The 15206-nt window shown below is 37.9% G+C and overlaps 1 protein-coding gene across 6 annotated transcripts in view; it reads right to left on the bottom strand.

The window, feature by feature from the left end:
• Nucleotides 1-15206, bottom strand: part of LOC149319921 (cyclin-dependent kinase 8) — a 73628-nt gene that overhangs the window by 22121 nt on the left and 36301 nt on the right. For 2 of the 6 annotated variants that reach the window (XM_089512591.1, XM_089512590.1), the window contains exons 5-6: nt 11044-11101; nt 8547-8678 (exon numbers count right to left, since the gene is read on the bottom strand). In XM_089512591.1, coding sequence (XP_089368717.1) covers nt 8547-8678; nt 11044-11101 — 190 coding nt within the window. Of the gene's footprint in view, nt 1-8546; nt 8679-11043; nt 11102-11641; nt 11736-15206 lie in introns of those variants that run through there. The other 4 variants (XM_089512589.1, XM_089512588.1, XM_089512592.1 and 1 more) reach the window with 3 other exon arrangements.

Raw genomic sequence — 15206 nt, forward strand, 5'->3', positions numbered from 1 at the left:
TTTACATGCCCCAACAAGATCTTGTCAAAAGCCTTACTGAAAATTAAAATATACCACACCCACAGCACTACTCTGATCTAGCAAACATGTTAAATGTCAGAAAAACAACAATTAACACACCATGAAATTAGTTTGGTGTGACTTGGTTTTGAGAAACCCATGCTTGCTCTGAGTAATCATAGCATCCTTTTCTAAGTGTGCACAGACTGTTACATGAATTGTTCTAGAATCTTTCCTGATATTAAGCTGACTGGTCCGTAATTGTTTGGATCCTCCTTTTTGAAGATGGGGACAACATTTGTCCTCCCCTAATCTCTTGGGAATTCTCTTGTTTTCCAAGAATTCTCAAAGATTATTGACACTGACTCTGAGAGTATATCTGCAAGTTCCTTCAGTACTCTTGGAAGTTCATCTGGTTCTGGAAACTTGAATTCATTTACAGTAGTTAGATAACCCTTCACTACCTCTTGACCTGTTCTAGGCTGCAGTCCTTACTGCATTTTTGTTATATTTTCAGCAGGTAGAACAAAATTTACCATTTGGGAGAAGACTGAAGTAAAAAAAAAAAGGTATTGAACAGCTAGGTCTTCTCTCTGTTTTTCATTAGCATTTCCATTTACCCCATATATACTCGACTATAAGTCGACCTCATGTATAGGTTGAGGGCAAGTTTTGGGGCCAAAATTATGGATTTTTCTATGACCCGTAGATAAGTCAAGGGTAAAACTTAGGGGCATATAGCAAAAGATCTAAAGGATGATGGAAAGCAAAACAATGGCCTGTTACAGACTGCCAAAATAAAGCTGCTTTGGGTCTCTTTGGAGGTATGCTATTTAAATGATGCATGGGTCCTAAGAGTCTAGAGGTCGCGCCAAAGCCACACTCCAGTCCTAAGCACTGGAGTGCAGCTTTGGAGCAGCTTCTGGATTCTTAGGATGCATGCTTCATTTAAACAGCATACCTCCAAAGAGACCCGAAGCAGCTTTATTTTGGCAGTCTGTAACAGGCCAATGTCAAAGAACTTACAACATTCCAGCAGACATAGCTCTTTGTGCTCACTCCTAAGTCTGGGTGGATGAGAAAGTAGAGGGAATCGGTGCTTCCAGGACAGATTATACCATTGCCTTTGACAAGAGGATGTTTCCTTCTTTTAAAGAAGAGTTAAAATGTAGTATTTACATTGACTTGTGGATAAGTTGACTCAGGTTTTTTTGTCAATTTTTTAACCTAAATTTCTAGACTTATACACATGTATATACAGTACTTGTTCTTCCCCTTCCTTTGTACACAGCCAAAAAAAAAAGCCTCCACCAACCCTTTAAATTATTTTTAACCTCTCTAGTAAGCCTGAACTCGTTCTGAACTTTAGCTTTTCTGACATCTTGCCTACAAGTACTGGCTATCAGTTTTCTTGAGTGTCTTTCCCTTTCCTCTGTATAACAAATTCCAAGATAATGTGGTCGCTCCCACCAAGGATACCACTACATGTGCACTGTTGACAAATTAAATCAAAACAGTTGATTTAATGAAATTGTCTGCAAGAATAGAGAAGAATGTGTTGGACCTTACATTCTTGACAAACATTATTGACTTCAAACAAATATCAGGCTGGGTGAAGTCTCCCATTATTACATGTCTTCTTTTTGACAGTTTTAGAAAGGCACCATCCAAATCCTCAGTCTGTCTTGAAGGCCTATTGTAGATCCCCACAATGGTGTTACTGTTGTTTCTCTTGCCTTTAGTTTTTACCCAAATACTCCCAAATCTCCATGTTCTAAGTCACAGATCTCCTCATAGATGTACACATTCTTGACATACAGTGGGCCCTCGCCTTACACGGGGATCCGTTCCGGATCCCGCCGCGTAAGGCGAATTCCGCCTATGCTCAAGCCCCATTATAAACAATGGGGCTCGTGCACGGCGGCGCAGCGGCGCATGGGGCGCAACGGGCGCGCGCCCATTCAATTGAATGGGACGTGCTGCCCCTTACGCCCCACGGCTTGAGCGCGTATGCTCAAGCCGCGTAAGGCGCGCCCACGTATGACGCAGGCGTGCTGTATAATGCTACACCTCCTTCTATCCCATTTGGTCTGTTTCTCTGGAATAAGTCATACTGCTCCATTACTATGTTGCAATCATGAAATGTATCCCATGAGGTTTCAGTGATGCCTATTTCAATCACATTTGGCATCCTTGTTAAGAATTCATTTCATTTATTTCCTATGGTTTGTGCATTTGTGTGAAGACATCAAAAGCTGTTGATCATTCTCTCCAGCTGACTCTTGTAAGACTCCTAGCCAACATTTTCTTACCAGCTGCTATGAGATACAACCCATCTCTTGCAAGAAGTCCTTTCTTTGTGAAAATACCATGTTCTAAGAAGTAAAATTTCCTGATGGTACCATCTGTGGAGCCAGTTGCTTGTTTCTAGTATTTTTCTCCCACTTCTTTGGACATGTCCTTCAACAGGAAGTAGAGATGTAATAACCTTTGGTTGAAGGTCCTTTACAGTATCTTGCAATATACTAAAGTTGATATCTTGCAATATAATTTGCTTCCATGAGGAAGAGAAGGAAAGGGTAATGGTCAGTGGGCTTGAGAAGTCTTAACAGTCTCTCTGATACATAATGAATCTTTGATCCTGTGAGACAACACAACTCTCAAAACATGTTACAGGCCTGCATACTACTGCTTCTGTTCTTCTCAATGGCGAATCTACTACTACTACTACTACTACTACTACTACCACCACTACTACAACAACCACCACCCCACATTTCATTTTCCTCTGACAATTGACACTAGCACTTCCATCCATAGAATCCTCCAAGATGATTTCCATGCTTTCTGAGGAGGCTGTTGTTTCTATGTCTCATAATCATTGATTAAGGGAAGAGCTTTGAATCAGTTGTGGACCTCCAAACTTGCAACGTGGTGCTTCACAGTTCTGCTTCTGTATCACATTTTTCCAAGTATCTGCCTCTAGTATTGGGGAACTCTTCAATTCCCTAGAGGCATCCCCCATGTTTTGCCCTTCCAGCAGTGTGTGTGTGTGTGTGTGTGCGTGCCTTCAATTCGTTTCCAGCTTATGGCAACCCTAAGGCAAACCTATGAGTGGGTTTTCTTAGCAAGGTTTCTCAGAGGAAGTTTGCCACTGCCATCCTTTGAGGCTAAGAGAATGGCTTTTCCAAGGTTCTCCAGTGGATTTCCATGGCCGAGCCTGGATTTAAATCCTGGTCTCTAAGTGTCCCAATCCAATGCTCAAACCATAGCATTTCCAAAATATGAGCTTCATCCACCATGATAAGTTGAAATGTATTCCCCACAAAAAATTAATACAGTGGGCTCTGTGGAGGATCTGTTCCGGATGCCTCTGCGTAAGGGGAAATCTGTCTATGCTCGCACCCTACTGGAAAGAATGGGGCGCGTGCTCATGGTAGCGCGCACTCCATGGGTGTACACGCCATTGCTTTTATCGTTGTGTGGCTCCCGCATAAGCTAGAGGCAGTGTATAATGTGCCTGCATATGGTGTGGGCACACTTTTACTAAAGTAAAAGAACTATTTAAAAAACTCAGAGGCCATTATATATGAACTATAAAAAGTATAATATAACAGAAATGCACATGATATTCTACAGGAGATGTCTCATTAAATTTAAAACAGAATTTCAGTACCTCAGCTGTGTCATCAATAGAACACAGTATTTAAAAACTGTCTGTTAACAAGTTACACAGGGACTGCAGGAGATCTAATGTATGGGGAGATACAAAGATCTGACCAATACAGTGGGCCACTGGAATTTGTTTCCAGGATCCCCTGTGGATAACAAAATCCGTGGATGCTCGAGTCCCATTACATACAATGGCAGAGCAAATTGGAAAATCAAGGTTTGCTATCAGGAATCCATACGTTTTTTTTAATATTTTCAAACCATGTATGCTTGAATCCATGGATAATAAATCTGTGTATAAGGAGGGTTGACGGTAATAGATTTGAAAAACTCTACCCTATGTTCTATAACAGGAGGAGATCCTACTGGGGGGAAATGTACAATCCATATTAACAGGTTTACATGTTCTTGACTTGCTTGTCAAAGCGAACATTTCAAGCACAAGCAGCAAAAAATCTGCATCATACCTATCCTTGAGCCCATTTCCCCAAAGTAACTGTGATCCAATTAAGGGCATTACAGTATTTTTATTTCCTCCTATTATAATATCACCTTTAGTTTAATCAATGTTTTACAGAGTAAATATAGAGAATGCAACAAGACAAATCACCATACTGACTGTTAAGTGGAGTGAATCACTATATATCTTGAACTTTTACAAATTCCATCTACAGTATTTTAAACTGATAAGAATAATGCAAAACACTAAGAGGTTACCTGACCTTTCACTAGAACCTCTAAATTCACCAACCCACTTCTGCAATAGTATAAACAAACAATAGCAGAATTACTTTTGGGAAAACCCTAAGTATATCCAGCGCGCCCTTCCCTTACACAGGGATCCATTCCGGACTCCCCTGTGTAAGGGAAAAAAATGTGTATGCGCAAGCCCCATTAAAAGTAATGGGGCTCATGCCCACAGCATGCCGTGGCATGCACCACAGGCATGCGCCCCATTACTTCTTCTGGGGCGCAAGATGAGTTTTTCTGGTGCAGCTTCCAGCGTATGCTGGAAGCTATGTATGGCATGCCTGTGTATAAGGCGGAGACACTGTATACTTCCATGCCAGCATTCTCTAAGATGTCAGCTACAGATGTTGGTGAAATGTCAGGAATAAATTCTTCCAGAACACGGCCACACAACTTGAAAAACCCACAAAAAACTATGGATGTCAGCTGTGAAAGCGTTCGACTTCACATACAATATATATTCGACTATAAGTCGATCTCGTGTATAAGTCTAGGTCAACTTTTGGGGCTAAAATTTAAGATTTTTTTTATGACTCGTGGATAAGGTGAGGGTCAGACTTAAGGAGGGAGTCTGACTGGGGAGAGGCTTCAGGGCAATCGGTCACCCTTCCCAGCTTCTCCCTAGTTGGGCTTTCCCCTATGGAGGGAGCCCAGCTGGGAGACTAGTTGCTGCAGGGCAATTGATTGCCCTTCCCAGCCTCTCACCAGCTGGGTTGTCCCTTGCAGAGGCAGCCCAGCTGGGGAGAGGCTTGGATTGTACCATATTGATCCGTGTATAAGTTGACTCAGGTTTTTTGGGTCATTTTTGACTTAAGTTTCTCAACTTTTACACGAGTATATACGGTATGTTTTTCTGCTTATTCTCTGTCTTTATGGTAAGATCTTTCCTTTTTCCTCAAGCCACAGTGTTTATGTGCATTAAATGTACTTGCTTCCACAGAACCTTCAGAACAATGTTGTGAAGCCTTCCAAAACTTCAGCTCTTTTAACTCTTTCTTTAGCAGAGAATTGCTCTTTAAAGCTCTTGCAAATAATTCAAATCTTTTACCTTGTTAATTTTATCACTTCCTATTTTAGCTCGTGTCTTATCAGTTTACTCTATGCCATGCTCAACCAAAATAATCTGTAAGTACCTAATTCAGAGTTCTTATCAAACCAACTGACATTATCACAAATTGCTATTTTTAAAAGTCTAGCACAAGCTCATTATTACTATGTGGGCTATTTTACTGGAGTTCAAATGCCTAGCAAGGCTTTTAAACAGTTATCTTCAATTCTAATGGCACTTTCCTCTGCTTTTAAATGATTTGAACATTTCCTTTTTTCTAGCAACATATCCACTGTAATTGAGTTTATTTCAAAATTTTCTTTAATCCCATATAGTAACCAAAATTCCAGATGTAACTATAAAATCCAAATTTTAACATTCTTTCCCCATCTAAACACAAATAAAAAAAATTTAAAACATGCAATCTATGTGTTTCACAGCTTTCTCTCTTAGCATTTTAAGACTTTAGCATATTTCTGTGCATTAAAAAAGAGACCTGAGTTCCTGTGAAGTCAAAGAAAATTATGCCCCACTTAATATTCTGGTAAAGGTGAGATTTTCACGATGGCCAAGTATTCAGCTCCCCAAACTCCTGGCTGAACATGCATGTGTCCTAATGCCATAACACCCCACATTTTCCTATGTCCTTCATCTACCAGGGACCCTTTCACACCACACAATTATAACAGAATATTCCATTTTAACTGTTATGGCAACATATTATGGAATCCGGGGACTTGCAGAATTGTTATTAACTGACTTTGAATCAAACTCAACTTATGGTGACCCTATGAATGAGACATATCCAAGATCCCCTATTCTCAGCCTCAACACTCAGGTCCTGCAGGTTCAGACCTGTGACTGTGATTGAGTCCATCCATCTGGCCTGTGGTCTTCTTCTCTTTCTACTGTCTTCTACCCTTTCTAGCATTTATTGTCTTTTCTAATGAGTCATGTTTTCTCATGACAGCCTCAATATGATCATCTTGGCTTCCAGAGAGATTTTAGGCTTGTTTTTTTCTTTTTGGCCAGTGTTCTCAGCACCCCACTCCAGCACCACACCACATTAATTTTCTTTCTGTCCACTTTCTTCACCATCCATCTCTCATTTCCATACCTGGTAATGGGAATACAATGGCTTGGATGATTCTAATTTTAGTGTTCAATTGTATATCTTTACATTTTAGGATCTTGTCTCATTCCTTCATATCTGCCCTTCCCATTCCTAGTCTTCTTCTGATTTTTTTACTGCAGTCTCCATTCTGATCCATGTCTGATCCAAAGTATGGGAAACCTTTGACTATTTCAATTCCCTTGTTATCTAGGTTGAATTTATGTAAATCCTCCATAGCCATTATTTTTCATATGTACCATAGGTAGGGGAATTTAAAGTTCTCAGCTAGAGAACTCTAGTACCTCACCAAACTACAAATCCCAGTTTTCCATAGGATGTTGTCATGGCAGTTAAAGTGGAATATAATGCTACAAATATAATGCTATGAACACTGCAGAAATGCCCTAGGAGCTAGCAGCAGTAACACAAGGACATAAAACTCTAGTAAACGTTAGATTGTGGAAAGGACACTTATTCTGCTTTGCTCATTTCAAACAGTGGTCTGATTAACAATCTTTTTATTTTCTAGTTTTATTCCTTGAATCATCTTGGGAGGATCTACCTTGAAAAGCAATATAAAAATGGTTCAATTAAATAAAACAAATTTTGCTGCATCTTTTATGTATATAATAATTACAACATTTAAGACCAAAGAATGATGAGCAACATACTTTTTGTTATGATTTTCATATTTATATTTCACTATTTGTGAGCTGCCTTGAAGAACATTTTGATTTTAATAAGTCTGATCAATTCAAAAAGATAGTTTAATAAGGGCTGGCACAGACCGGCTCTAAACACCAGTTTCCCAGAGGCTTGGGGGCATGGCATTTACACGCCACACGCCTCCAAGACATCTTGAAGCCACCCAGTCAATCAGATGGTGTCAGCTTCAAGGCATTTGGGGGCATTTATATGCCACACACCTGGAAGCTGTCCTGTAGCTGCGGTGGGCCCAAATAAGAGCAGATGGTGTCAGCTTCAAGACATCTGGGGGGCATGGCATTTAGTACCACACACCCAGAAGTCGCCCTGTAGCTATGATGGGGCACCTTAAACCCGTCCCAAATAGGAGCAGATGGTGTCAGCTTCAAGACATCTGGGGGACATGGCATTTAGACGCCACACACCCAGAAACCACCCTGTAGCTGCAGTGGGGCACCTTAAATCCGGCTCAAATAGGAGCAGATCTTTTCCACTCCTATTTGGGCTGGACTCCTGGTGGATTGGGACACAGTGTGTGCTTGCCGTGGCCCCGAGGCATCTTGGGTGGGGTGGCTTCAAGCTGCCCCTTCATGCCCATCTGTTCCGCCCCCAAGAAGGGGTGTACACACTACAAGATACAGAATTTATGATATGTCAACAATTTAATAACGAGTTTATGTTCATACCCTTAGAGCTACATCCAACATCCCATATGCAATGGATTCCCCTACCTGTCCTACCCACACTTGCTATCCCAAATCTGTCCAGAGGTTCAATGAAAGGCAAAAAAAAAAAAAAAAATGTTCCAGAGGTTAAAGCATAGAATCCTTCCTAGACTGAAAGCTAAAGTGTTTTAGGAACAGGTTAGTTTAGAAGAAAGACCACAAAAGAGGACATGACATATAATTCTGGTCACAAATCTGGATCAAAGGCAAAGCTTCTCTGTCACTATCTAGTAAAGCATAAAACATTAGGGACATTTCCCATCTAACCTCAGTTAATGCAACTATATTTTTGGCAGGTGGGAGCACTAAAAGTATTTGTAACCTTCTTCATAAAGAATAATGACATTTGAGCAACCAAAAAAGGTAACAGAAGGTCCATCATACTAAAAACCAAAGTGCTTTACTAAGATCCCCAAAGTCTAGGACTATATATTTCCGTAGGTACAAAGCAAACAAAGAAGCTACTATGAAATGAAATTAATTTATAAAATGCAATGTTGATAAATCAAGTAAACTAATGAATACTACTCACCAATAGCTTTGGTATAATGTCTTGCTCCAAGCAATAATTCTGGAGCTCGATACCAGAATGTTACAACTACTGGATCCAAATCAGCTAAAGGCTTCAAAGGTGAATTAAAAAGTCGGGCAAAGCCCATGTCAGCTGAAAAAGGAGGAGGGAAAGGTACTTTAAACATTAGAGCAGAGGCTGATTACTATGAATTATATGAGCTCAAATGTAACACAGTGGCAGAATGGCTTCTCAGGGTAACTTTAAAGAGCTGCTGTTGAGTTTGTTTTAAAGCATTGCATAGAAAGCACAACATTATTAGATCATAATTACCATGCGCTCTCATTCAGAATTCACCAGTGCTCTGAATCAATGCTGATTAGCCCTCAGAAAAGTCCAACTTACATGGTACAATTTTTAAAAAACATATAGATGGGAAAATGAAGCATGTGAATATTTGGCTGAATTTTTTTCCAATTCTTACAAGCCAAATAGATAATCTGACAAACAAAATTCAATTCTTAGGAATGCAGGCAATAAGACAGCTAGTATATTTTCATCTCAGTGAACTAAGGAAACTGATACAAGTGGTACCTTTAATAAAAATTCTTGTCTATTATACCTGAATTTCCTTTAGGCCAAAAATTCTCAATTTCTGCTACATTATCCTGCCCCAACAGTTTTCATATACTTGGAAGAATTTACCATATTAGAGCCCATGTGTGTTTGCACCTGTACTCTTAAACAACAACAGGTTACAAAGCATTTCACTTTTATTGTTATTTAACAACATAGGTGCAAACAATGCCTTCTATGGCACAAATCTATTAGGCCTGAAAGTCTGAAGTAGCTATTGCAGGGCTTATCAAGAATTGAGCCAGCTTTTATGAAGCTTAAATGTTTTTTCTAAAAGAAACGTTCCAGACCTTATGTTTTCACTAGAGATAAACTCTGTTCACTTTGCTCTACAAGCTGAAAGCATTTGTTTCTTTACACAGAGCTATTTAATATTTTGTTATGCTTCATTTTAAAAGTGAAAAAATAGTCCACAAAACATACACACTGATATAGCCTCTATGGCTTCATAGAGAGAAAAGGGGAGTTTTTGAATATAAACACCTGGGTTTGAAAAACATCAGCAGTGAAATCTAAATATTTTGGCTGTTCATCAAAATAAAGTTAAAAGTCTTCAGGTTTATCACAGTGATGACTGATATTCACTGTGGATTGTGGGGCAGAAGGCAGAGTTACTACATGTAGAGCCAGCCAACTCTAGTTTGCTATGTAACTTCCTCCTTTGTTAAGTTCTAGCTGCCTTTTAAATCCCTCTTTTGGTCAGAAGGATGTGCTAGGGTCCCACACCTACTTTATCACACTTCTGGAAATAAATCCTGTCATTATTGGTACTAGCTCAATAGGATTGAAAGAGTGGCTCTTTAATGTGCAACCATTTCACGTCCAACCATTTTGGAGAGCAAACATGTTTTTTCCAGGACACTGTCAATAGCTATTTCTTGCAAAGAGATTAGGGAGTCAATTCCCAAGTAATCATAGATAAGCTACCACAACAGGCACCATTGGCCTACCATTTTGTCACTCATGTTCTGCTGACAAGAGGACTGCATGTCCACCAGGGTTAGCAACATTGTATATTTACAAACCTTTAAGTAGTCAAGAGCTCCACACCAGATGAATTCTATTCCTTTTGAACTGAATGAACAAATAGTCATTGACTTCAAAGAGGAAACAATGCAGGACCAGCAAGAATCACAACTTCTGCTTTTAGCAGACTGTTCATGAACAGTCTCATACAATTAAAAATGTGATTATACAGTTTTATGTATATTACAAGGAAATCATTTTAGAACATTACTTGGAAGGAATGAAACAGGAACAATTTTAAATGCTGACTTCTAGGTAAATTAGCTTTTCAAATCCAGGATGTACATTAGGCTTCTCCTGGTGAACACATGTATGTCCCTAGGACACCAACGTGTAACTGACATGTTGGGGCATCATACTATGAAGTGAGATTTACTATTATATTAGAGTTAAATTTAATTATTTTAGAGTGTTTTTATAATATATGGAATTTCTACATTAAAGAGAAATTTCATACCAGAAAGTTGTCCAGTATTAATGAATTCTTCCCCATTTTAAAACTTGCTGTTTTGAATAATTCCCCTTACTGATGCCTTTATGTTTCTTACATCTGAAGATCTGATCTAACTGAACAATTCTGTCACTAATATTGATTTTATTGTTGATTTTTTTCAATTTCTATACTAACTCAAAATTAGATTTTTAGTGAAAGAGAGGGCAATTTTGGATTATCCTTTTTTCTCAACCCCTCCATATTATTTTATCTTTCTTCACTTTTAACAGATTTTACTTCTCTTTATTTGATGAACTTTCATCTGTGATCCAGCAAGAGTTAGCAGTATTAACCTAACAATGAAACCTTAAGAACATTCTGTCTTAAATGCTACACTGGGACTTATCAAAGATATAAACATACCAATTTTTACTCTTCCTCGCTCAGGACCTTCACCCATAACTAAAATATTAGCAGGTTTCTGTGGAAAAAAAATAAATATACAATACATATACCAAGATAAACCTAAACATTTCCCCTGAAATTAGCAGCTTTCTTTTTCCAATTTTAAATCAAAATGCAGTGGATTATAGTGGTAGTGCCTATTGATTATTAATCTGTATTAAGGCCATACAAGCAGTGAAATAAATTTTCTTGCCAATTTAAATTCTCCTTCTCAAAAAAACTTCCTTACAAAAACTCCCCTCACTCAAGTAAGTATGAAAAGTTCCAATCCAAACTCCACATTGGAAAAATATTATTGCTCTCTGCCTCTCCAACTTCCTACATTAGCCAAGTACAGAAAGTGATGCACCACATAGGAGTATTTTGGATATCTCCACAGAAATATTGCCAATGTAGAAAACCCTTAATTCTGCACAAAACTGAATCTTCATTTTGAAATTAGGCAAATACCTCTACTTTAATGTTCAGTGTGAATAGATCAATTACTCCACTCTTGTAATAGTTACCCTATATTCTTTTAAAAACATAAATTCTTGTTTGGGTCATAAAGACTCACTGCATATATTTCTTTCTTTCTTGTCCAATGATCTTTTTATCTCTCCTTTGTACACAAAACATCGTTTTCTCATCAGTATCTGCTTTTGGAAATTCTTTTAAGTGAGAAATAAAACAGGTTGTGCAATTATTTTCAAAAGTACTGTAAAGCTACATTGATATTTTATTGTACATTTATGAACCTACAGAAAATGATAATTAATTACAATATTTTAGCAGAGTAAAACATACCCAGGACAGACTTTCTAGACTCACAAACCAGTTTTAAAAACAAATTACTACTGGTCTGCAGAAAAAAGATGACACCAATAGTTCAGAGTACAATACTTTGAAATAGCCTAACATATGAGTATGTACAGTATTTTCCCTTCAAAATATTGTCATAACAGTGAAGGTGACTACTTCAAGATAGCATAAAATGCTAGATAAAAGTACTTCAAAGTGGCTTTGATGAGTGAATGAAAATACCTTTGATAGGAACAGATGTAATCTGATATCATTACAAGGACAGCATAAATATAAATGAACTACAGAAAAACAGATTTGGAAAAGGATATGCATGACTCTGTATGGGTTGAAAGAAGGCTACAATACTGTTTCAATAAGATGTGTGCTCCTGACTAAAAGAGAGTTAAAATTAGTGAATGGCACCATTAGGCCATCTAACACTAACAATATCATTAATATATTTTTGGGCAGAATATGCAGCACCCTCTCTGTGTGCAGAAACATTTGTCAAAATCAGTATTTCACAAAAAGATGGATATCCAACTTTTGTTTATTGCTAGATGCTTGTGTGCTTCCAGTACTGAACAAATGAATGAGACAGATTCCGGGAGCTTCAAACTCTCATGTTTTGTTCTCTAACTCACTTTTGGGCATTTATTATTATTTTATTTTCTCATATCCTGCCTTTCTCCCAATAAAGGGACTCAAGGGACTCAATATAGTGACTTCTCACCTTCTACATCACCTCCCTTGTTTCTGAATGCATTTTAAAAAAATTACTGTGAGCCTTAAATTTCTTCTTCATTTCCAAATAGATTACAATTCACATTAATCTTCTGATTATTTCCAGTACATATTAATCTAACTGATTATTTCCAAAAGGTAGCTAATCTTTTCTTTGCTTGTTCCAAAGTGTCAATACCAATTATGCAGAACCAAGAACCAATTAAGATCAAAATTCTATCTTCTTTCATATGGTGCTTTGTGTATTTATACAATTTCTTGTTTCAGTCTAAGCTTCTGCCCTTAAATTATACAAACATATGTCTATTATGGCAAATTTACATTAACTGATAGTATTTGCAAGAAATCCTGGTCCAGAGTTACATGTAAGTTGTTGAACTGAATTAAACCATATCAATTAATTTACCAACCTGCATCATGAAAAAATAATAATATGGTAATACTACAAAAATTGAACTATTTCTATGTTACACTAGGTTTTCACATTACTGTACAATGAACATCCTACTAGTCCAAAAATATTGTACAAATACATCAATATGTCCATATATATACACAGTTCTGTGACAAATCAATTATGGGACCAGCAACTTATTTTCCTTTCCTAATGGCTAGGCCAAACATAATGTCCATCCTTACTCATATCTCCACACTGCCAAGCATAATACGACATCATGGCATAACTTGCAATGAGAAATGAATTATGAAGCTATACCAAGAAGCCACAAGTGTTCAGAGTTTCCATTTAATTGGATATATAATTCAAAGATATATTTCAATGGTTATATATCAAGAAATTGTATAAACATTTCCATCAAAACCAAATTTAAAAATAAAACAATTTGGGCAATAACGTTTGAATGCTAAACTCCTAGGATACAGGAACATATCTTAGCAAAGGCCACAGATTAAAAAAAGCTTCTCAAATAAGTAAGACCAGAACTTCAGGTCTCCTTATTTGACATCTCAATAGTTGAAATTAATTTTTTTCAGAGCCTCTGTCCTGCATCTACAACCAGAAGTAACACAAGCCATTTATGAAACACACACACACACACACACACACACACACACACACGGCAATTTCAGATCAATTTGTATAGCCCTGTTGCGGTAATTATCCATATTACCAAGTTCTGTAACTTTTGTATACTATGCAAGGCTAGCACATCATTAAAGACAACCAAGAAGAGCTTATTGCTGATTTTGTATTATTCAAGTAACTGTTCCTACCTCTTATCCTCTCAGGGACACCTTCAATGGTAAGACTATTTTGTCAGTCAAAGTTTACAACCTGGATCGTTAATGTATATAATAATTGCTCTTGCATAGATAATTGCTCTTATATAGCTAATTTATCACCTCAGACTATTACATCTTTCTGTATCTTATCAGTTAACAAGTTTGTTTTCCAGAATATCCAATTTATTTTCCAATTTTCATTCAATCTTGCTTATCCGATTCCAGCCTTTTTAGCAATGCCTTTCAAACCTGTCTTAGATAAAAACATTTTTCCTCTTTCCAATTTAACTGTAGATGTAGTATACTTATTGCTGCCTGTAACTTTCAAGTCAGATCTACAATCAGACTAAGCACCTAGTTTTTCAGAACAGAGATTTTAACAACTTCTTTTCTATATCAAACTTATCAAACACAGTGAATACCAGTATCTCCCAGTTTGATGCAACCCCCCCCCCCCCCGATATTATTGGACTACAGCTCTTTAAAACTAGCATGGTTGATGTTAGAAGATGCTGGCCATGTGAGCGAACTCCCTTCAAAGTTTAGTACTAGTAAAACTATGCTGAAGAACATATATAGAATTCAACTAAAAATATGTTACCCAATAATTCAGATCATGCTCAACTAATCAGACTTTAAATGTAAATAAGTTTGATCATACATTCTGAGGTTCCATGCATTTATTTGTTTGGATGTGTTCTAATCTTCATTCTTACCTGGTGTGGGGACAGAAATAGCATTACAGTTGGCCTTCCACACTTGCAGCATTGATTTTTTGCTGTTTTGATTAATATGCTCTCTCTAGGAATCTCTAAGTCTTCCTGCACAACACTGCCAGAAGTTGACCGTAGAGTTGTGCTGGAGACCGTAGAAGTTCAGCAAACCAACGTTTGGGCCACACAATATACAGAAAACCTACACATATGCACAGATACCTACATGAGAACTCCAACCACCACCCAGGGCAAAAAAGCACAATAAAAACACTGGTAGGCCAGGCAAAAAGGATCTGTCAACCTCACTTTCTGGAAGATGAATTGAAGCACTTACACTGGGCTCTACAGGCTAATGGTTACTTCAGCTCAGAAGGGCTGCCAAACCCAGAAAAACCCATAGGAGCGAAGATAAACAACTACCCAAAGGGAAGGTATTTTTACCATACATCAGAGAAGTCACAGACAGAACAGGGAAACTGGTGAGGAAGCACAACCTCCAAATGTTCTACAAACCAACCAAGAAAATCCAGCAAATGCTGTGCAGAGCGAAGGACAGGAGAGACCCTCTCATGGTTGCAGGGGTTTACTGCATACCATGCAGCTGCGGACACATCTACATAGGGACCACCAAACACA

This window comes from Sceloporus occidentalis, unplaced genomic scaffold (genome assembly GCF_023333645.1).
Source record: "Sceloporus occidentalis isolate IW3139 unplaced genomic scaffold, rSceOcc1.0.p SCAF_2, whole genome shotgun sequence".
Taxonomy (NCBI): Eukaryota; Metazoa; Chordata; class Lepidosauria; order Squamata; family Phrynosomatidae; genus Sceloporus; species Sceloporus occidentalis.